The sequence below is a fragment of the Phalangium opilio genome, unplaced genomic scaffold (assembly GCF_054372755.1).
Source record: "Phalangium opilio isolate 3A_F unplaced genomic scaffold, DU_Popi_V2 ptg000540l_1, whole genome shotgun sequence".
Lineage (NCBI taxonomy): Eukaryota > Metazoa > Arthropoda > Arachnida > Opiliones > Phalangiidae > Phalangium > Phalangium opilio.
The window spans coordinates 1612666-1637364 of NW_028324244.1; the positions used below are offsets into that span (position 1 = coordinate 1612666).

Genomic DNA, 24699 nt, shown 5'->3' on the forward strand with positions numbered 1-24699 from the left:
TTGAAATTTCCCTTATTGCAAAGCATTCTCATGAAAACGCATTTAATATAAATAACAAAATTAAACAGAGAACCAGATATTTCCATAATATTGAAATTCCTTTTGTCAAATCTCCGGTTGTAAATAAGATGGCTTCTTGCAACACGCAAATCTAATAGACCAAAATGTCCTCTTTAAACTAGTGTTCTTGAATTTTCCCTTATTGCAAAGCATTCTCATGAAAACGCATTTAATATAAATAACAAAATTAAACAGAAAACCAGATATTTCCATAATATTGAAATTCCTTTTGTCAAATCTCCGGTTGTAAATAAGATCGGTTCTTGCAACACGCAAATCTAATAGACCAAAATGTCCTCTTTAAACTAGTGTTCTTGAAAGTTCCCTTATTGCAAAGCATTCTCATGAAAACGCATTTAATATAAATAACAAAATTAAACAGAAAACCAGATATTTCCATAATATTGAAATTCCTTTTGTCAAATCTCCGGTTGTAAATAAGATCGGTTCTTGCAACACGCAAATCTAATAGACCAAAATGTCCTCTTTAAACTAGTGTTCTTGAAAGTTCCCTTATTGCAAAGCATTCTCATGAAAACGCATTTAATAAAAATAACAAAATTAAACAGAAAACCAGATATTTCCATAATATTGAAATTCCTTTTGTCAAATCTCCGGTTGTAAATAAGATCGCTTCTTGCAACACGCAAATCTAATAGACCAAAATGTCCTCTTTAAACTAGTGTTCTTGAAATTTCCCTTATTGCAAAGCATTCTCATGAAAACGCATTTAATATAAATAACAAAATTAAACAGAAAACCAGATATTTCCATAATATTGAAATTCCTTTTGTCAAATCTCCGGTTGTAAATAAGATCGCTTCTTGCAACACGCAAATCTAATAGACCAAAATGTCCTCTTTAAACTAGTGTTCTTGAAATTTCCCTTATTGCAAAGCATTCTCATGAAAACGCATTTAATATAAATAACAAAATTAAACAGAAAACCAGATATTTCCATAATATTGAAATTCCTTTTGTCAAATCTCCGGTTGTAAATAAGATGGCTTCTTGCAACACGCAAATCTAATAGACCAAAATGTCCTCTTTAAACTAGTGTTCTTGAAATTTCCCTTATTGCAAAGTATTCTCATGAAAACGCATTTAATAAAAATAACAAAATTAAACAGAAAACCAGATATTTCCATAATATTGAAATTCCTTTTGTCAAATCTCCGGTTGTAAATAAGATCGCTTCTTGCAACACGCAAATCTAATAGACCAAAATGTCCTCTTTAAACTAGTGTTCTTGAATTTTCCCTTATTGCAAAGCATTCTCATGAAAACGCATTTAATATAAATAACAAAATTAAACAGAAAACCAGATATTTCCATAATATTGAAATTCCTTTTGTCAAATCTCCGGTTGTAAATAAGATCGCTTCTTGCAACACGCAAATCTAATAGACCAAAATGTCCTCTTTAAACTAGTGTTCTTGAATTTTCCCTTATTGCAAAGCATTCTCATGAAAACGCATTTAATAAAAATAACAAAATTAAACAGAAAACCAGATATTTCCATAATATTGAAATTCCTTTTGTCAAATCTCCGGATGTAAATAAGATGGCTTCTTGCAACACGCAAATCTAATAGACCAAAATGTCCTCTTTAAACTAGTGTTCTTAAATTTTCCCTTATTGCAAAGTATTCTCATGAAAACGCAACTAGTGTTCTTGAATTTTAAGATCAGGGAAAGAATTCACGTGAGGAAATTTGTTTTGGTTTGAAAAAAAAATCCTCACGAGCATTCTACATCCAGACTTACGTCACGTGCAAAATCGCACGCAACTGTGATGACGATTTCTTATTTTTTAACAAGTTCAGCAAGACCAAATACTTTATATATTCACCTATTGTGACATAGGAAATTAATTTTAATTAAAAATATCGACTTTAAAAGCTTGAATCCTTTTTAATATAATATAATCGATTGTAACACACCTCTAATTAAATTTTCAGGACATTAGGACCAGTAGATCCGTAGATATAATCATAATCAGTCTTAGCAATAAACCCATCATTTTTATTTTGAAAATAATTTTTATAAAAAAAACTATCCACTTTAAAATCTTGAATCCTTTTTGAGAATAATAGAACACGTCGAACCTCACATCTCATAAAAATTTCAGGTCATTTGGATCAATAGGACAGCGGATCTGGCCAAAAAACCGACCTCCTCCCATAGAACGTAATGTTAATTTTGGGTTCCTTCGAATTTCCCGCCAAGAATCCAACCTCGTCCAATTTGCGTTATTTAACTGCTACAAACCAAACTAGTTAAAAAGATTCAATAAAAATAACTGATTTCGCTTAAAATTTCGGTGAATTAAACGCCACTAAATGTCAATCGCGAATTATATAAAGCATTTAAAGGATTAGAAATATTTTGGAAGTTCATAAACTGAAGAAAAATTAAATAGGATTTTCTCACCCAAATTTTATTTGAAAAGCTGCGAGTCTCGAGATGTAATCGTGTCAAAGCATAGCCTCCTGGATCACGCGACTCGCGCACGCAGCCTGCGTCCGCGTGTCGCGTGATCCAGGGGGCTATGGTCAAAGAATGCCCGAATGAATTTGACCATTTCCATCAGCCATGGCTCAAATTAAACCTAAGATTAAAATAAAGTAATACCAAGAGCTAAACTCATGACTCGTAATGTAAAATTAAAACAGACTTCGATCTTGGCTATATATGATAGCGATATAGATTGTCATTTTCGTTCAAATTGTTCTGGGGACCTCAAAAAATTACTTGACAAAAAAACGCATTCCAACCCATAAAACTGAATCTGACGGGTAGTGTTAGTAGATAAAGGGTTTTGCGGAACGAAACTGAGATCTATTTTTGGCCAACTCCGATTCAACTTAAAATTAAAAATATCGGTACCGGTTTCAACGCTTATTAAAACGTTAATTTCAATCTTGGTTGGGTAATGGCGAAATTATCTACGGGCAGATTTGAGGATTTACAAATTTCCTTTGATTAAACCTAATTCTAAGGTTATGAGAATAAACTATTCAAAAATTTTGAACTAATCTGAGCTATAAATAAACGCGGAAGGAAAACGAGAAAAACTCCTTCAACCTATATTAACATAGTGACGCGCGAGCCATTAACCTATCCGTAATTAAACAGAATGGCATTTTAACATGAGGGATTTACGTTGTAAAGGAAAAGATTGCGTCATATCTATCGACTGACATAATAGAACCAGCATTCCCAGGCCCGGATTAAAGGGGGGGGGGGCAAGGGGGCACTGGCCCCCGGGCGTAAGGCTTGTTGGGGGCGCATGAAGTTAAACTATTCCCCCTTGGCAACATTTGCTGTTCCATTTTTTTTTTACTCTCAAGTCGCGCGCGCATTATCTCGCCCCCGGGTGCAAAAGTGCTTAATCCGAGCCCAAGTTCACTTACACAGGGTTCGTACACGACCTGGAAAACCTGGAAAAGTCAGGGAAAAGTCAGGGAAATTGAAAACGTGCCTGAAAAGTCAGGGAAAAGTCAGGGAAATTGAAAACGTGCCTAAAAAGTCAGGGAAAAGTCAGGGAAATTGAAAACGTGCCTAAAAAGTCAGGGAAAAGTCAGGGAAATTGAAAACGTGCCTAAAAAGTCAGGGAAAAGTCAGGGAAATTGAAAACGTGCCTAAAAAGTCAGGGAAAAGTCAGGGAAATTGAAAACGTGCCTAAAAAGTCAGGGAAAAGTCAGGGAAATTGAAAACGTGCCTAAAAAGTCAGGGAAAAGTCAGGGAAATTGAAAACGTGCCTAAAAAGTCAGGGAAAAGTCAGGGAAATTGAAAACGTGCCTAAAAAGTCAGGGAAAAGTCAGGGAAATTGAAAACGTGCCTAAAAAGTCAGGGAAAAGTCAGGGAAATTGAAAACGTGCCTAAAAAGTCAGGGAAAAGTCAGGGAAATTGAAAACGTGCCTAAAAAGTCAGGGAAAAGTCAGGGAAATTGAAAACGTGCCTAAAAAGTCAGGGAAAAGTCAGGGAAATTGAAAACGTGCCTAAAAAGTCAGGGAAAAGTCAGGGAAATTGAAAACGTGCCTAAAAAGTCAGGGAAAAGTCAGGGAAATTGAAAACGTGCCTAAAAAGTCAGGGAAAAGTCAGGGAAATTGAAAACGTGCCTAAAAAGTCAGGGAAATGTCAGGGAAAAATATATTGGTGGGAAATTGATAGTCTGGATAACAGTATAAGGGTGACCAAAAAAGTGTTGTCTGAGACTTGAGCAGAACCCCAAATTCGCGGATTTATGATTTACTTATGGTTAAATTTAAACGTATTAATTGGCTAACTTTTATAACAATAACAACTCGTGACTAAATGATTCGAGTGAATTTAGATTGGTTTTCATATATTTAGGCCTTGTAAGTTATTGCATATGGTCAGGGAAATTTGTGGAATTTAGTCAGGGAAAACCTGGAAAAGTCAGGGAATTTCATTCCAAAAATTTTGTACGAACCCTGTTACAGAACGGACGACACAAACCTAACCAGGGTAACAATCGGATTAACATCACTAGCCCGACTCAACTAATAGACAAGAAAAAAACTCGACCGGTAACCCTTAAAACAAGGGCAACCTAATAAATCTACTAATAAAATACACTACAATGGCAATTTCATATGGGTATGTCTTACATCATAAGTTTATAAGGTATGTTCCATAAGTGTGTCACTCGTTAATGAGAGCTTGTCATGAAGTGACGTAGGTGAAACGTCATAGATTCTCGTAAAGCGACGCCTAGGGAGGCCCTGTCAATGGCTTAGTACGGACTAAAGAGGCGGATGGACTGCAAAACCGAGTGTAGTCAATTCTCACGTCGTTCTTGAACTAGCTCTCATTAAGCCTCTAACATTACGAAGTATGGGTAGTGACATACTTATGGAACATATCTTATAAACTTATGCTTACATATATGGGAATGGCCAACGTATAACCTCGGATTAACTTTATAACGCAAAAACCCTACGCACAATACCAGTTTCAGAAGAATTCAGATGGTCCTGTGTCCAAATAATCCCGCGTTGACCACGAGCACTCGTCTTTGCTGACGCGTACTTAAATCGGAAATCTACTTACACAACAAAGCGATTAATTCAAGCCGAACACGGGTAAAATAGAGTCCAAAGCCGACAAGAATTCACGACTGAGAGGCAGCGTGACGATTGACGAAATAAACTCTTATTACATTTGACGAAGTTGATCTATCTAAATTGACCACCTGTGGTGTGATTTTCTTATCATTAAAAGGTGTAGAAGCAGGTAGGCCAATCGAGGGCGTATAAACGTCTAAAAAATAAAGACGTCCACGATAACACGTGTGAAAAAAAAATTAAAAAAAAATTGCCATTAATATTTTTAAGTCTTGGAGATTTTTTCTAAAATATATTTTTTTATTAAATTGGTTTTATTGGCTCGCAGTGTGCCTGGTAAGAAATAGGTTAAAAATAGGCCTAATAATTTCCGTTATCACAAGTATCTAGAACGAACAGCTTCTGCCGATTAAAGAGGTACAAATACTAAAGAGACCTCTCATATTACCATTATCAAGAAGTGATATCTAGTTTATTAGGGAGAAGTTATAAGATGCCTAAGTATTCGCCCGCCATAGACGTAAAAGGAGGCCGGCTTATTTCACCTCTGAGGCCTCTCCTCAGTCGGAACCAATGAGATTCTGGTTGTAATTTAGAGGCGGTGATTAACTCCGCGCAGGCTACGTTTGGAATGGAGATAAAGCTGGAAATGTGGCGAATTTATACCTTCTCCCTGATAAACTAGATATCACTTCTTGCCATTATATTAAAAAAAATTTTGGACAGTCACAATTCCAAAACTGCATCAGTAGCGCCATAAGTTCTTAAGAGATATTACATAAGTCTGTCACTGGTTACTGCTAGCTTGTCACGAAGTCACGTAGGCGAAACGCCATATAGATTCTCCTAAAGCGGCGCCTGGTGACGCTTTCAAAGGCTTAGTACAGACTAAATAGGCCTGCAAAATCGAGTGTAGTCAATTCTCCCTTCCGTCGTTCTCGAACTAGCTCTTAGTAAGTCTCTTGCATTACGAGTAGTGTCATACTTATGGAACACATCTTATAAACTTACGATAACACTAGAGAAAACTTTAAAGTGGTTCGGTGAACCCCTATAGCATAAGTACAATAATTAAACATACTTATGCCTATAGCCATTACGCGTGTCAAGAAAGTCCTCATCTAGAGCGTCCTAACACGTTAGCTTTATGTTTAAAATCAAATTGAGCGTTGTTTAAGTTAAATTGTAAGTTGAGGAAAAGGTTTGTTTCTAAAATTATAAAAACACGTGGACATTTCATACGGGTGGACCCAAATGAACCTTCTTGAATGACCTTCTTCCTAGTAAACTAGATATCGCTTCTTGCTAAGACCAAAAAGAATTGACCCTCGCTTGTAAAATAACCACTGATCAAGAGGACAGACCTAATTAGAAGTTAGTTCAACTATTAACTTGCGCTACAAATTATCGAGAACAGATAAAGTAATGGAGAAGTTTACGCTAAGAAGTAAATTAGATTAGTTACGTGATATCTAACGCTAGACATACTGGGAACGGACTTCCTCACTACGATGGAAGGAACGCGCCAAAATTTACATACAGAACCAAAACTATGTACACTTCGTCAAAGATTTCATGCCTTTGGCTGTAGACGACATGTAAAATGAGAAGCAAACTATACCTCCGCTTAACCGCATACAGGAACTAACCAATCAGAAAAGAGCTTCTTGACGTCATAGGTTTATAGAAAGTAGTACATGATGCTGGCGATCCAATACTTAATGAGCCTATTCACGGCTTGTTCTCCGTGCTACGATCTGGAAGGTAATCATACGAAGAGGGGGTCGACACTATTCTGGGATAAAGGAGGTCAAGGAAATTCACCGTTGGGGGGCCGAGTTATTTCCCCTTTTTGTTTAAAATTAATTATTTAATTAATTAATTAATTAGAGTGCGAATGAAACATTTTACAGTATCAATTAAGAGTATGAAGAACAAAAGAGTAGAATTTATATTAGTTAGGTCTCTTTAGGGCGAATTGGTATTCTGCCAGAATCAGATATTTCATAGGTCTGAAGCAATTTTTCCGTCGCGAGTCTGGGAGAATTTTTGACTCGGTTTTTTCATTCTGCTGGTATACCATTCTACCGGTGAAAAAACCTACTATTTTTACTACTATCCTACTAAAAAAAATGCCCACTATCGAAGGCGGCCTCTAAAATAGGAAAGATCCCTTGATTCATCTATTTGAATATGAAAAAGCCTTATTATATCGAGGAGGAAACCTTAGTGCTACTCTCAATTTTTCAGCTCTTCAATTATGAGAGAATACTAGTACCATAAGTTTATAATGCCTCTAAGTACACAAATACGGGTTACAACTGGGCATCTTCTGCAGGCTACTGTGACGTCAGAACTCGTATAGCGCTAAGATCCGAAGAGAGAAAATTTTGAAATTTCTGTCGCGGTGCAGCCACCAAGCGGTCGAGACGAAAAAAAATCATCCAGTGGAATAAAGGAGAGTTTTACCACGTTTCGTATAGGCAGGCACTGGGGGGAACGAATTTTACTTAAGCAACCCCAAATCCCTCTCTCTCTCGTGAGATAGAGGGGGGCGGTTTCAGTCCTGAAACATTCTAAAAGGGATAAAAGAAACGCTAGGCTAGGCGGTACAATTTTGTATCGAAGTTGAGGTGATAAATGATACGGAGAGAGTATAGGGTTTCATCAAAGGGAGCCAGACAAACACTATTGCCATAGAAGTGGAAGCGATACGAGTACTTAGAGGCATTATAAACTTACGCTAGTACTAGTAGAAAATTTCGTAGTTCGCAACTGCCCCATTTCGAAATTCCGACTGATTTACCTACTCGAATTAATAGCAGTGCGCATGTATTTACTACTCAGGAGTCCATTATAGGAACTGTGCAATAAAATGAAGAAACGAGACAAAGTTTAACATGACGGAACACTCGAGGCCTGTCTCATTTTTCGAGAATAATTCATGGCTTCCGTACCCGTTTTTCAATGGCATTAAAACATTAAACTTTGCATTACCAAAGTACTAAATCCATGGGCACTTTAAACTTTTATGTTTACTTATGGTTTCTTTTTTACCTTAATTTGAAAATAGTAATTCTAATTAATTAGTTTGATAAATAAATGTCTAATTTATAATTGAATTGAATTAGTTTCTATGTCTTATTGCTAATTGACTAATTAATTAGTTCATAAATATTTCCCTAATTGCTAATTGGCTAATTAATTAGTTCATAAATATTTCCCTACTTGCTAATTCTAATTCAATTAGTTGTCAGCTAATTAGCACAGCTCTGCCCAAGGGTTGGGCACGTCTAGCTAAAAAAGGTTTTTTCGTGTCGTCTATCCAGCCTCCACATACAACCCTTACAAAAATCTTCTTAAGAGTTCTAAAGGAATTTCTTTGGAACCCTACGGAGCCCTTGGGATCATTTTCTAAAGAAACTATTTCCAAAGACTTCCTTGGAATTTCCTAAAGAATTCTTGAGATAAATTTCCAAAGAATGTCTTGGGATTATTTTCTAAAGAAATTCTTTTGGAATTCTAGAGATAAATTTCCAAAGAATGTCTTGGGATTATTTTCTGAAGACATTCTTTAGGAATTCTAGAGATAAATTTCTTAAGACATTCTTTAGGAATTCTAGAGATAAATTTCTTAAGAATGTCTTGGCATTATTTTCTAAAGAAATTCTGTAGGAATTCTAGAGATAAATTTCCAAAGAAGGTCTAGGGATTATTTTCTAAAGAAATTCTTTAGGAATTCTAGAGCTAAATTTCCAAAGAATGGCTTGGGGTTGTTTTCTAAAGACATTCTTTAGGAATTCTAGACCTAAATTTCCAAAGAATGGCTTGGGGTTGTTTTCCAAAGAAATTCGTTAGGAATTATTGAGATAAATGTCCAAAAAAGCTCTAGGGTTTATTTTCCAAAGAAATTCGATAAGAATTTTGGGGATTTTGCAGGACCCAAGGGGTAATTGAAAATTGGACCCGATACGGGCGAAGTTTACCCGACACCCAAAAATCTGGACCCACACAACCCTGTTTTCGATCCACGCTTGTTTTTCGTGTGTCCAGGGCCACACACACACAAAACACCATCGCAATGCTAGGCGTGATTACGTAAGTTTAGAAAAATTGACTAGAATCACTTGAAAAAAGATACTCAATAATAAATTGAAAACTTTGATATTTATGACTGTTACTTTATTGTATCATGAATCATTTTACATTAATATCACCGTTTTATTCCCGGTTTACGAAGCTCAAAGCACCCTGTCCCCCCTTGAACTAAGCGACCTAAAATTAATCTGGCGGAAGGCGACTTTAATTCTTCTTGGGAATCTGTTAAAGAGGGGAAAAAGAATCATCTATGAATCTCCTTCTAATTTCAAACGGGAGAAAATTACCTTTAAACAATTTAGCGCATTTCATTCAATCTTCCTTTTTTTGCCATAATGTTCCGGTATCTCCGGTAGGACTCATTCTGTAATAAAATTATTTTTCAGACTTTTTGAAAATAAGAGAAGCGCTTGTCACAAAAATGATTGGCTTTTTTTTTCGCTCCGTTGCCGCCGTTGTCGAGAAAGGGGTTTAAACAAGATGGTCTAGCCCATAATTAAGCCACATCGTTTACGTACTCTCGCTATCCCTACTAAAATAAATATACTTCTAGTGAAATATCCCCTAATATACCGGTCAGAGGGAATAATTTTTCAATGGCTGCTTGGCAAAGAGAATCAAATATCGCCAACGCCCGTTACTAAATTACTAATACTACTACTACCACTACTACTCGGGTAAAACTATTAGTCCCATCCCATCGATACCTTGTAGCTAAGAAGAAACTAAAAAACTTCCAAAGCGCGCTACTAGAATTCTCGCCCGCTCGGACTTTCTTTTAAAATTCTTCTCGATTTGAGGAGAAATACACGTAAATTCTAATAATAAACACCATTCTATATATAACGTCGTCGGTATTTACTTGCTTTGGCTTCTTAAAAATTCCCCTCAATTTCTTTGAATTTTGAAATCGGGGAGCGGGGATGATTGATGGCGTGAAACCCTTATTGTCCATGGGTGACCGCAATTTTAAAGGGAGTATTAAACCTTCCATTTAAATTAAGGCAATACTAAAATCCTCCCTCTCTCTCTCTCTAGCTTTAAATATATCGAGCAAACGTAAACCACAATTCACTAAGCTTAACCTTACCTGTACGATTAAATGCAACGCTTAAACATACTAATATAATCCCCATCCTTTTAAAATACACGAACGAAAAATATCACCTCACCACAATTCTCTCACGTTCACTCTCCCTCTCTTCAATGACGAACGAAAGATTTTTATACTGCCAAAGGCATAAAATAACCATTTCTTCGGTTAGCTCTGACATAACCATTTCTTTGGGTAACTCTGACCACATTCCAAATCGCGAAAAACTACTACCACGACTACTACCACGACCACTACCACCACCACACCCAGGCTCGCGGGACAAACTAATAGCCTCATCGGCGCGCCTTACTACTTCAAATTTAAAAGGACTCAAAGTTCTCTCTTTTCCAACAATACGTGTCATATGCTAAAACTAACCAGGCAAAGAAAGGCCTACTCGGCGCGTTGCCTACGTTAATCAAGGCCTGTGCGCGGCGCCTTTTTTATTTTTTATTTTGGCAATTTAAGTTGCCAAATTCTCTCACCCGAGGCGCTATTAGCCGGACCCGAGGCGCTAATAGCTGGACCTAAATAGTTTGAAATGTTCATTTTCTCGCGCTTAGAATTTTAAATACTTATTTTCGGGCGCGTTTCAGTCCAGCTATCAATGAAATCACGCGCTAAAATAGGGGGAAAATAAGAAGTCGCGTTTCTTAAAAGTTTCCGCCCCCTTCGAAGCCACCGCGCACAGGCCTTGATTAACGTAGGCAACGCTCGAATAGAGGGATAAAAAATAATTGGCCTGTAAGTTCCCTAGGTAGTACTGGATTTTGGAAATACACGAAGTCGGTTCGTATTATTCTCGATTCTAGGAAACCTTTTTTTTATTATTATTTTGAGTTGTGGTCAGAGTCGGTGCGCGGTTGTTAAGTTGTTAATTATTAAGCCGCGGACACGCTGGCCTACGGCTCTACACGACTCGGGAGTATATTCAAATCCTACGAGAAGAGTCGTGACCCGTCAGTTTCATCCAGGAAAATACTTGTGGTAAAAACAACTAGGAGGCGAATATTTTTATCGGTCTATTAATCCAAAAAGGGGGGAACCACATTCTGGGCGCGCGCGTTTCGGCTGGGGTTGCTTACGTGGGGGAGCGGGATACTGTACACCCCTATATAATAAGGGTGTGATTTTATGAGACTGAAACTTACCTTTATACAGCATGCCTTGCAGGCATTCATTCCTTGAATTTTGCGGTAAGGAATGAATCCCTCCAGCGCCTCGCACTCGCCAGGGCATACTGAAAAGGGGGAAAAAATGCCGGTTAATGGGCGAGTTACAGTTTCAGTTTATGGCCAATAAATAATCTTACTGTTATCACCCCGATATTCGAACTTTAGCGGCTCTCTTTTGGTAATGTTGTTGTATTTTTTCTTGCGCTTTTGAACCTCTAAAATAAAATGAAAATATATTGAGGGGGAGGCGGGTCACTCGTCGTGAGATTCAAAACTATGTTCGTGGCCTAACTTTGGAATTTTTTTTCCAATTAATAAACTGAAGCGCCTTAATTGCTATTCAATCAGGCTGAGAGATAAAACCAAATGTTTAGCAAAATCTCTAAACCTTGATTAAATCATTATCCTGTTCACAATTAAGCTCTTTTAGATAGTTCTATAGTTACATAGACGAGTATTACCTCTTTCAACTAGCTGAGGTATTTCAGCTACCGTTGTTTTCAATGTTTCGTCCATGGTTGAAACTCTCGTTTCCAAGTTTGAGTTAGACATTTTCAAGATTTGAATGTGATCCTCAATACTAGAAATTCTAGCATCGTAGCTAGAAGTTCTTGATTCTAAGCTCGTGATCTTAGCATTGTTGCTAGAGATCCTAGTATTGTTGCTAGAGATCCTAGTATTGTTGCTAGAGATCCTAGCGCTGTTGGTAGAGATGGTAGTATTGTTGCTACTGATCCTAGCATTCATGCTAGTCATTTCCCCATCAATGTGCGAGAAGCTTTCGTCGAATACCTAATCAATAATGAAAAGAAGCGTATGTTTTAATGGGATCTAGAGAGTCGGACTAGTTTGTTCTCCGCAGCCTATGATCACGTGAGCCTCACTCTAACCTGGTATTAAATTACACCAGACTGCAGTGATTGTACGGAGAACCCCTCGTATTTTCCATCCCGACCAGTCAATTTTGAGGTCGGGTTTTAAAAAGCAGTGATAATTTGGAACTAAATTACTGAAATTAAATTTCTTACATTGCACAGTACCTGAGGTATAGTTTTTTAGAATACGTTAATTGCGCTTATATTGTTAAAAAGGAAAACCCCGACCCGACCCGATTTTCAGGGTTTTTTTTTTTTTCGCAACCCGACCCGACCCGACAAAAATCTCACCCAGTACGATCACTACGTGACGAGAGAGAGAGAGAGATACTACCAGACCAGATGAAGGCTGCCACACACTGGCTGCCAGTCACTAATAAGTAAGAAATGGGGGAACATGTCGGTGTCTTATATTGGTCTAAATATAGCCGCGTGATCACTTCAGAGACCAGTTATGATAGGTTGACGGCGTAAACAACTTGTTCACCCACTTCAGTGCCAGGCTTTTCGAATCTATAGTTACACTTTTCTTACGTTTTCTTGATTGGCTACCGTCTCTTTCACAGAATCTATTTCACTCCTAACTTCGGCTTCCACCGCCCATTGTATTCGTTTTTGTTGCTATTGAAAGAAAAAAGAAATGCACATTTTAAACGAGGCGTCTTGAGAAACTTGTGTCCTTTTGTCTAGCAGGCCCACTCAGCTCCCAAAACATTAGAACCAAGCTTCTTTCTACCATTTTGTGAAATTTGATATCACTGATTGACAAATGTTACCACGCGGTCAGGTTCTATCAACTTTCAAAAGTTGCATGATGGGAGACTATTCTAAACTCAACATCATCCGTCACATTTAAAAGAAAGGCGAGCCAATCTTCAATTAGGATCAAACTAGGTTCAAAGTATTTGGAGATGGACGGGACAAGCTTGGACTCATTCCTCAAAAACGAGAGTGTTAAAATTTAAATTCCTTACAAGCCTCCTATCAGCCTCTTCTTTTTGCCTTTGCTTTCGGCGGAAAATCTGTACAGGGAAGGAAATGAATGAAATTAATTAATAACGAGCTTTTCAAAGACAAGCTGATACCGCGCCCAGCCGTACCAAATGAAATACTAGTAGAATCCATTCAACTCACCTTGAATGTGCATTTTTTTTGATGACCAAGGTAACCGTTTAGGGATTTGTATATTTTCTCACACTCGCACGTTAGTTGTTTGTCGTTTTTCAATGTTGCTCTTAACAATGCGCGGGCCTGTTTCTCCGCAAGTTCTGTATTATAAAGTTTAAAACACGAGTGTATGATCCTAGATATTCCGCACTTTTGTTAAAAATTCTGTTCGCAAATTATGTAACGCAAAATTTGGCCCATTTTTGAAGAATCGAGGAGGGTCATGGACAGTCACATTTTCAGAACGTACTCGCCCCCCCCCCCCCTCATGTTACGTAATTTGTGAACAGTCGACCCCATGGACAAGTTGAAACTAATCGATCCAAACAGACTAACGCGCTTCCATTATTTTCAAATTAAGATTAATTACCATCATCTTCATATTCAAAGCTCGACATTTTGAAGGTTGTTGTTCTTGAAATTAAAAACTGTTCGCGTCACTGTAAATAAATAAATAATGAATGTCAAGTTGAAAAAATTATATAAATTCCAAAAATATTTCTAATAATCCGAAAATAACTACCTAATTTTGCTAAATTTATATTCAGAATTAGTTTATCTAACGCTATTCAGCATTTAATCGCGATTAAAAGCTATTTTAATTGCTTATTGTTACGTTTGATTGCGTAAATAATATTTATTCAAAAAATATTTCTACATACCCGAAAATAATTACCCAGTTTCGCTCTATTTCTAGTCATAATTAGTTTACCCAGGAATAGATTTAATTGTAGAAGTAGGAATGGAGAATAGAGTAATCTGGGACCCTATAGAGCTATTCCAATTCGGGGGGGGGGGGGAGGAGAGATTTTTAGGGCGGGGTTTCGCTAGTCCCCGCCTAGGCGCCATATTGTGCGGGAAATTTAGCATAGAATTCTTCAGCGGCCCGCACGGAAGGGGGGGGGGTGAAAACCGGCTCCGTTTATTGGCAGGCCCAACTGTGACGTTTCCCCCCTTCAACTGATATAGCTCTATTCTCTAACTGCATTTGGATCGTTCCTAATGCGGCAATTCTCGGGTAGGGGGCGCTCGATTCCGGGACAAACGTCTTAATACATTACTATGGGGAAACTATGGCTTAAACCTGCACTTTTTTATCGGAATTTTTCTATATTTTTTACATATTTTAGGAATCTAATTTTTACATATGATATATTATAGGGATAGAACCAAGTTTTTTCATCTAGTACAAACTGCATTTGGTTACATATAAAACAAGTTGGGAAAACCAAAATATTACCTCTCCGAGTCAAAAGGTCTACTACTACAAACTTATTTACCTAGATTTGGAATTATTTCTCTTTTTTGAAGTAAAAATTTACGAAATATTGAAGCAGTATTCCAAGCATAGCGAATAATACAGTAAAGCAGACGACATTTTACATCCAATAAGGATAAATCTTGGACACATGGAAATCAGTCAATGGGGAAAAGATCAGGAAATGAAGTCTACGCTTCAGCTGTTTACCGTATATTCTGATAGCTACATTCACAACTGGTTTGCAGTGTAAACACTATCGTCTCGTCTCACCTCAACAATATTCTTAGTTTGCCAACATGAATGTTAACGTTAAATAACTCCAAAGCTAAATTGTAGCTAGACGCACCAAAGAGGGTAGAAAGAGGGGGAGTAGAAGGCTTGGCTGGAGTGTTCTCGCTTTGAAAGTTTACCTCTAAGCTTCCGGTGTGCGCGCGCATCTTTCTCTGCCCTCTTATTGGTTGAAATACGGTGAACCGGATATTAGGAGGAAAATATAACAAATAAATAAAAAAGAAAAGCGAGAACACCCAAAATGCCTTGCCAAAGCCTACTCCCCCTCTTTCTACCCTCTTTGCTCCGATACGCAAACTGCGAACGCGGTCACGTGGGTGTAACAACGGACACACACACACACACACACACACACACAGACACGGCCGTTACAGAACCTCTCCTGGACTACGTCACACGGAGAGGTAAAAAGTTTGCCTAAAATTATGTGGTGTACGTAAAAAGTCTGAATAAAGATTTTAATTACGGAAGAAGAACGTTATAAGTTTAAAAATTTAAACTATACATGGGCACCCGCCAACTTGTTTATCCCCGTTGTTTCGTCACAACGGGATGCGATCCTATTGGTACTTGGTAGCAGTGAGCGCAAAAATAAAAAAAAAATCCATTTCTATTCACACTTTATGATTAAAAATTTTCGGATATAATGGGCATATCATAAAAATAAATTATTAAAAATGGGTTTGACATTCTTTTTATATTTATGCGGTATACTTTTAATTAATGCGATTTTAATTTTTTTTATATATCCTTTGGTGGCGAAAAATACCCGCGGGGAATTTAAATGGACTTATTATTTAAATTAAAGAAAGAAAAAAATAGGGTGAGGGGGTCAAACACTTTCCTCTGGTTTATTTCTATACCGAAATAAATGGGAATTTGTTTACTGGTTGATTATTGTTGTATAGCGCAGTTATGTAAATGTATTTTAATACGGTATTTATTTTACACCCCCCCCCCCCCGAGTGAATTATTTAGGAACGACACTCGCGACCCATCCAAAACAATGTGAAACATTCTAAAGAAAATGTCCCCGGACTAATTTTTGGTATGAATCATGCCATGCAATAAGCTATACAAAAAATACACTCTGACTAAATGGGATGCAAATTATGCAAACCTGAGACTAACGTAGGCAAAAAAGCATGCGTAGAAAAAAATTCCCATTCAAGGGCTAATTACATTTTAACACGCTGTACGATGTAGTTCACAAATGCTCTTGTTTCGGTTGAGTTCGTAGTTCAGTTTCGCGCACAAAATCGTGGATATTTAAGAGCACATATAACGTTGTTATTGAAGAGCTCAAAATCACCTCGTTAATTTAATTACAATTCGGGCTGAAGACGCACTAACATTCTTCAAAAGTCACGTGTGTTGCTGGGGTGTTACGTACTCTTCAAAAAATTACGATGTCCAATCCACAACAGACAAAAGTGCAGCAAAGACGAATTTGAAGTATATCGCGTTTCTCTGTCCCTTTAATACAACTGAAAGGCGATGAAATTTCTATTAATGAATTTAGTTTTTCAATTAGAAAAAAATCTAAACTCTGAAAAAGGCCTGGATATTTTTTTTTTTTCTCTTTTAAATAATAAAAAAAAAATGTAAAAATTTCCAAAAATGGGTATGGGAGGTTTAAAAACATCATCAACAACAAAAAGCATTATTCGGATGCACATTTTTTAGGTTAATCTAATTCTTTTTATCTTTTTTTCCACACCCATTCAAGTTTTCCGCCAAACTTTGTTCACCTTTATATATAAACATGTTTGTGCTCCCTGATCCGTCCCAGCTGGTGTTGAACTACCCCTCTACAAGGACAAATAAGATAGTGACAAATTTATAAGTTCAGCTAGCTAATTGGACCAAGTCATCTTGCGACTTATTGCCACTTATCTAACGCCTTTACAATGCATAGAGGGGTGGTGGCTAGCCCCTATGCCACAAGCTAACCGACAGCGCCCTATACTAACTATTACCGTTAACCTCCCCCCCCCCTCAATCAGCGCTAACTCAAAACAAATTATGTCAGTTCAAACAAACTCATTATCTCATAGTCTCCTTTCACGGAATATTTGTTGTTCAATTCAAATTAAGTGTAAATATTTTTACGATATTGTTGATTAAATTAATCCGCGTATAATGTCTAAGCCAAATTAAATTTTAAATGTTTGGTAGAGACGGTGTGCGTGGAGATTTGTCGGAGAAATTGTTTAAAAAAATATGTAATCTATCATTATTTTAAAAATTTTACAACTCGTAAAATATCTTGAATTTTTGAAATCTTTTGGAAAATTGCGGGTTTAGTAACTATTACTTTGCGCTATTTATTGTTTTAATTAACTTAATTTGTCCCTTAATTTGGGACTCACACTTAAGCTTAAACGGTTTAATTTCTTGTAGACTAAAAATTAATAAATATTGTACAAAGACATTCTACAGTTCTAATAAAAATATTTTGAAAAACTATATCGGGGTTCATACAACTTTTGGAAAACAAATTTCCCTGAGATTTCCAGGTTTTTTCCCCATATACCTCCCTGAATTTTCCAGGTTATTCCCGTATCCTATGGAGCAAATGCTAACGAAGGAGGGGGGGGGGCAAATATGACTACAACATAATCAAAGGACATCCCGTATCTCTAATATAACCAGAGTTATGAGCCTCCAAAGTTTAGTGCAATGTTAATCCTATGGAGAGTATGTTTATGAACATTTTTCTTAATTACTCGGCCCCTGTTTGACGCAAATTTCCCTGATTTCCCTGAATTTTACTAAAAATTCAAAATTTCCCTGAATTTTCCCTGAGGTTTTTGTCAACTATTTATTTCCCTGATTTTTCCAGGTTTTCCCGGTTTTCCAGGTTTGTATGAACCCTGTATATCTAAATAATCAAGTTCCTTAGAGTTCGGCTTCCCTCTGAAACATATGCCTCTTTTCTCAGCTGTTTTCACGAGATAAAGAGATCATATAGCCAAAGCAAACTTTCCCCTTCATGGCCCATCTCCATCCCGAATTCCCGTTAGCTGCTTCGGTGCATCAAAGAGGATAGCATCCCACACTTTCCCCTAATATCCCTGCTTTCCCTCTCTCTAGAACCCTGTCTTCCCCTTTAGAAACCCCCCCCCCTCTAAATAGAAATATTTTTAAACTCGGTGGCGCCATCTAGACTCAATACTAGAAATATTTCCTACTCCTAGCGACACCAAACGGCTGTTTTTAACAACCGTCAAATTTTAAATTTGCGCGGTCGAGCCAAAATAACGGTTTTTGAACTGAATGAATATTATTTAATCCGAGCACTTAAATATTAGGGAAATTTCTATCACGATCATTTAAATAAAAACTTTTGTTTTTACATTAATATTAGCCTACAAAATACTTCAAAACTCAAACAGAAGAAAATATTCCAATTTTCTAAAACATCCAATAATTTTTAAAATAAAAAATAAAATTAATTTATTTGTAAATCTCTGTAAAAAGTTGGAATATTTTCAATGGCATCAACTAATTCTCGAGCTGTACTGCCAAAAGCCCAAGCAGGCCTTAGCGCTGCACTTTCCAGTTTCCCGCCGAAATCCCCTCCCCCCCCCCCCCTTATGTCAGTCTTTCAGATTCCCGGCGATTTTGAAAAACCAAGGCTTAAGTAGACGATTACCCAAAATCTTAATAAAAAATTTACTAACCATCGGATTATCCTGACAATTGTTGTTTTTTGATAATCTTGATTGTAGTTTTCTTTTCGCGAGCAAAAATCCACAGGTTAACCTTTTTTTTAAACTTTCATAAATTTTTTTAACAACGTCAAAACGCGTCTTTACCTCCCGAGAAAAAAATCCCAACTAAGGCGGGATAATCCCAGTGATTTGATTGGTTGGCCGCCAAATTAATAAAAAATAATTTTTCTGATTTTTAAAACTCTGTAATTTTTTGGCATAATTTTAATAGATTTTCTCTTTTTATTACACAAAAGTAAATAGTACTACAAAAAATCTCGAATTTAGGGTCTAATTATAATTTTTTTTTGAAAAGTTGCAGCTTTTCTCTAAGCCTTGCCCCCTCCCCCCCCAATCTACCGAAACTTAATGGAATTTATTAAAAATCATAAAAATAATTAAAAACAATAAATACAAGCAAGCTAGTGGTGGAGAATTAATGTACAAAATTTATTAAGCATATTCTAACAATCAATCACTTTTACAAGAAGCAGAAACAGTGGTTGGAGCGTGTAATTTACTAATTAATCTTCCGTTAACAGCCAGGGTAACGGGAGACGAGAGACGAATATTAGTAAATTCCAGCTTCTAAAATGGGAAAATTATGAATTAAACACTTAATACACATAATAAAATACCTCATAAACACCCTTGATTATGCAAATCACCTTATCATCACACGAAACTGACACATTTTGTACAAATGGGTCAGGAATTGCTACAGAATCTGCAATAACAACCCCTTTCCCATCAGCTTGGTTATATATAGATACTGACTGACACACAAGTTTCCTCCTCGTCAATTATGCAAAAAGTACTGCAAACGAATAAGTAAAAAAAGATTGGTTGAAAACATTTTTATTGCATTTTTTTGCAAAACATCCATAAAATTCAAAGGTTATCGCAACAATAAATAGAAAAGTAACAAAGACTAACAATGGAACTGGGTTTGGTATGTGACAGACAACTTTTCCAAGGATTATCACACCAGGGTTGGCACCTTCTTTAAGCTGAGATATGTTTTTCTTTTCTCTCACTTTGACATCAGCGTTAGCAGCGGTACTAGAGCTAGATTTAGTCCCATATGGTCCAATATGATGGGGTTTGATGCTTTTAATCATACTACGAAGCTGTCTGGCTTTCAGACAACCTTTCTGCTTTGTCATGGTACTAATTTGTTCCAAGTAACGAAGTAGTTCTTTAGATTTATCATCTGGTTCTGACCAAAGTGGGTCATAAGCCGCAGCTCTTTTATAAGCATCTAATGCCTCTTGATATGATCCTTCGTATCTTAATGCCTTTTAAATGATAAAATATAACAACTTTCATTGGAAAAAAACATTAAAATTAAATTTTACTCAAGATAAAGGCATTTTTACTTACAGTAGCTTGATTTAAATGTAAATCAGGATGAGTTCTGGCTATTTAATCTTCTAACTAATAGTAAATTAGAAATAGACAAGTATAAATAATTAAAAAGTGGTGTTTATTTCACATTATGGTTAACTTAAAAAGGAGGCTTACAGCTTTAGTATAGGCTTGCATGCTTTGTTTAAATATTTTGGAATTTTGATTAGAAAAAAATAAAGAAATTGAGATTGGCATTCCCGATGCAGTACCATGAAAGTCCATCACTCGTGTCCAGTTGTAAAGCTTCTTTTGCAATTTCTAAACTTTGACGAATATTTTTTAATTTCTCTTCAGGTGTCTTTCCAAGTTGCCTCAGAATCATTGATAAAGATTGGAGGGAAACTTTGTTTCTTTCCTAACCTTTTTCCGAGATTTTCCCTGACCTTTAGGCCGAAAGTGTAAATGTTTGCAGCACGTTTTAAGTGCTTATAATTAAATGAACTCGATCTACATTAAGTTTTCCAATGTATTTATTTATTGCACCAAAATGAATAAGAAATATTTTAACTATAAATAACAGTCTAATAGATGTTTTTAAAGGCATTTACTTTATAGAAACAATTCTACACATTTTTAAGATTTGTTCTAGAGTTCACTCTGTGTTAGGAAGAGAGGATGAGGAGGAGAAACTTTCATTGCTCTTTCAATAAAGACTTATCCCCAGAAATTTTACCCACTAAAATCAAATTCCCTGACTTTGCTGAAATTTTTAAAATTCCCTGACGTTTCCCTGATCTTTTGGGCTCATTTATAAATTCCCTGGCTTTTCCAGGTTTTCCCTGACCCATAACAACCATGAAATTGATTTTTTACTTAGACTAAGAATTATGAAAACTTGTTTCTTACTTAAAATTTTTAAAGTTAGAAAAAATATGTTTATTTATAATAATAAATCTTTCTTAGACTAAGATTGATTAATTATAATATTGGGTGAAGCATAGAATTATTTAAATTGTAAGGATTTACTTGTTTCAATGCTCCCTAAAAGCAGTTTTTAGCAGTTAATAACTCTCCCTTTTTCCAATAACACGTGCCAAGTTCATTCCAAGCTTGCCATGATTTAGGATTGCGTTTGACAGCCTTAGAAAGGCAATCTTCAGCCCGGTGATCATGATCGGGTAGAATGTTTCAGAGTTCGTACAAAATTTTAACATTGAAAATCCCTGACTTTTCCAGGTTATCCCTGACCAAATTTTGAAAATATCCCTGACCATTTTAAGGTATTTACCAGTGCCCACTTTTTACACCTGGCTCATATTTAGCATTGCTCGAAGCATGGTTTGATATACTAAACGAAATCCCTGACATATCCCTGACTTTTTAGGAAAAACTTTTAAATCCCTGACTTATCCCTGACTTTTCCCCCTATTTTTCATATCCCTGACTTATCCAGGTTCAGTACGAACCCTGTGTTTATGGCACGTCCTTTTTGTAGAAGAAACAGGGTCTCTTCATTTTTTGCATCAGCCGGAATGGATTTTAAAATCAATGTTTCTAATTGTTCTAACACATCCTTTAACTTTGTTTCAACATCTTTAGCTTTATGATTCAAAATAATGGTCTCTAAAGTTGTACAATTCATCTACTAGTTCCTACATAATTAATTTCAAGGTTGTAAACCCATATTTGGGCATTTTTTCAAAAACACATGCCACACCTTTGCGGTAAGCCTTGTCTCTTACCTTTGATTCTGTCATTTCTGCTCACTTTTCGATGCAAACGTATTAGTTATTAAGTTCGACCGAACTATAGAGTTTATTTGAATATAAATTTGTCATAAGATCTTTTTAATTAACTCAATTAATTACTTTAAATTATACTTTTAACATTTTGACAAGCCCACACAATGTAGGTAAACGACAGATATGAAAAAGCAGACGAAGTTACAATTTGCTAGCGCGGCGCCACGAGCGGGCAGAATTATAAGCTTCAGATCATTGTTTCCCGCAGTGTGGGAAATAAGAATTTTTTTAAAACTGGAACTGTGGCCAGTAGAGCCTAGGTATTTTAATTAAAAAACTGGCCACAGTGCCACCCAGGGCCGGAAATAAGAAAAAATTGTTATAGGACATGTGTCCAGTGACCCTCCATTTGAGTGGAAAATTTATTGGACATTGTCCACTGGAGTGTGCAAAATACTGTGGCATCTTCATAGTCAAGCTATCAAAACTTCAGGAAATTTATTGGTCAAAATGTCCAGTGACCCCCTTAGTTTTTAAAAAAGTTATGGGACATTTTAAAATTTTATTGGACATTGTCCAGTGTCCTGTGCTTATTTCCGGCCCTGGTGCCACCTACCATTTTTTGCCTCAAAAATCAGGCTTTTGTAATTTATGGCCAAATTATCTATTCTTGACAATATGTGCTATGGCATAGGCTTAGTAGGTTAGTATTTAGAGGTATGGGCATGGATGAAGGATGCGCGTGAAAAACATTCGACGCTCTACAGGATGTGCAACTCCCTATACTAAAAAGTAGACAAGTCGATACTAGCGCCGCCTGGCTACCAGCGCTGGAAACCCTCGCGGGAAAAATAAAAAATACTGGACACGAGAAAAAAAACACGCGCTACTGTCGTTTTTTTCCTTAGCGTCGTCTGCTAGAAGCAAAAACAGTGGTTTTTTTCTTATGTCCAGTATTTTTTATTTTTCCCGCGAGGGTTTCCAGCGCTGGTAGCCAGGCGGCGCTAGTATCGACTTGTCTACTTTTTAGTATAGGGAGTTGCACATCCTGTAGAGCGTCGAATGTTTTTCACGCGCATCCTTCATCCATGGTATGGGTATTTCAAAATATTGGAGTCCTAAATTAAGAACTACCTATAAGTCTTTATTGAGTAATGCTAAATTAAAAAATTCGACCCGTAGGCAGGGAGTTGGCACTCCATTGTTATCTTCCCATAGACCCTAATGCAGTCAAAGGCAGCAGGCTGCCTTTCCCTATAGACCAGACATAAACAAGACTACCGAGAGATTATCTTCCCTTTAGCCAACTGTAAAAATCACTTCATCTACAGATTCTACACTGTGTGTAGAGCGTAGACAGACATACGAAACCCACCCATAATCCCACTCCCACAATTCAGGCCCATAGAGATACAAGAGGAACAGTTGAATTTTCAGCTTTGATTCGGGTTCAATGGAAGCGCCCCTTCGCGTGTGTGATAGGGTGAGTTGCTTGTAGCGCCATCTACATGCGGCGAGGTAAACTAAAATATTACTAACCCCATGTTAACACTCGAAGTTAAGCAGCTTCGAGCGCGGTCAGTACTTGGGAGGGAGACATCGCGGGTTCGAATCCCGCCGGGGACGTTTTATATTTAATTAATTTTTATTAATTTCCGTATTAATTAATGGAAGGAAAAGTGTTTGTAAAATAAAGAGATGTTTATTAACAGAGAATTAAAACATTTGCAAGATGAAACTTTACGATATTTATTTTTTGTTCAAATTGAATAGCTCCTTCACTCGCCGATAGGGGCGCCACGTATCAAAAACCCTATCACACATGCGAAGGGGTGGGATGGAAATTTTCCTAACAGAAAATCGCGAGACCCCCCTCGCAATAGTTTGTCTAGGTTCTTAATAGTGTTCTAATGTCTATGTTCAGGCCAAACAAGCACACAGCATAGAAGCGAAGACGAGGCAATTTTAGGGATTAACACGAGTATTTATTTAATCAGGGAGCACATTATCCATTTTCGTGCTCACTGCTTCGTCGTCTTTGTGAGATTTTTTTTTCGTGACCCGGGGGGGCCCTGTTGGTTTCTCTCACCAAGCTTACTTGTCTGTGAATACACAGGCGATTTAGAGTTTTAGAGCTTCCCTAGTGCTGACTCCATAGATGGAAACGCATCTTTGTTGGAAAATAACATGTTCTGTCTGTAGTGAATAAAAAAAAAAAACAAAGTCCTTAAAAGTTGCATTATTTCAATTTATTTGACGTTAAAAATTATTTTTTTTATAAATTATATCGAGTATTTTTACGGGATATTGTTAGTTGTAATTTTAAGCTTAGGATGGAGTTAAAATTGTGGACTTCCGAGGGTTAGAACGCGTGATATGGTTTTTCCGCTTTAATTGGTATAATTAGGCTTAAACTAATTAACTTGTTATTGATTTTGGGGTAATTTTAGATAAGGAATTGAATGATAATGCGCAATTTTGCATTAATCGAAATAGGTGAAAAAAAAAACAATCTTCGGGCTTTAAAAGCATTTTTTTTTTGATTCCTCATAATGAAATAAGTCCGAAACATATTTTTTAGGACCCGAATTACGAACGGGTACCCGAGTCCCAATAGAGTGCTGTCAGTTGTGACGTCAGATCCAAGGTTAAACGTCACGAGTCTGCCTTTAGCAATCGGCGGCCATGACAGTTACCGTTTTTTCTTTATGGGAAAACAGCATGGGTGACGTCACACCGGCGCTTCTGACAGCACTCTATTTTAAGCCTTTGCTAA

The 24699-nt window shown here is 36.8% G+C and overlaps 1 protein-coding gene, 2 long non-coding RNA genes and 1 pseudogene across 4 annotated transcripts in view; 1 reads left to right on the forward strand and 3 right to left on the reverse strand.

Annotated features, from left to right (window-relative positions):
- LOC149588571 (uncharacterized) overlaps positions 1 to 24699 on the forward strand; it is a 167776-nt gene that overhangs the window by 86589 nt on the left and 56488 nt on the right. The window lies entirely within an intron of this gene.
- On the reverse strand, positions 9313 to 18929 carry LOC149588579 (uncharacterized). The gene is made up of 11 exons (XM_089862408.1): positions 18802 to 18929; positions 16298 to 16602; positions 13934 to 14003; positions 13531 to 13664; positions 13371 to 13418; positions 12931 to 13017; positions 11983 to 12313; positions 11659 to 11736; positions 11498 to 11586; positions 9538 to 9614; positions 9313 to 9472 (listed from the first exon to the last, which is right to left on the reverse strand). Exons 3-10 carry the CDS (start codon positions 13959 to 13961, stop codon positions 9549 to 9551), a joined length of 861 nt encoding a protein of 286 aa, XP_089718534.1. The 5' UTR covers positions 13962 to 14003; positions 16298 to 16602; positions 18802 to 18929; the 3' UTR covers positions 9313 to 9472; positions 9538 to 9548.
- LOC149588580 (tetratricopeptide repeat protein 5-like) lies at positions 19255 to 19644 on the reverse strand (annotated as a pseudogene). Its single transcript, XR_016379939.1, has 2 exons — positions 19500 to 19644; positions 19255 to 19419 (listed from the first exon to the last, which is right to left on the reverse strand). The product of XR_016379939.1 is annotated as a tetratricopeptide repeat protein 5-like (transcript).
- LOC149588581 (uncharacterized) lies at positions 19674 to 22086 on the reverse strand. Its single transcript, XR_016379904.1, has 4 exons — positions 21924 to 22086; positions 20356 to 21833; positions 20215 to 20268; positions 19674 to 20129 (listed from the first exon to the last, which is right to left on the reverse strand). It is a non-coding gene; the product is annotated as an uncharacterized LOC149588581 (long non-coding RNA).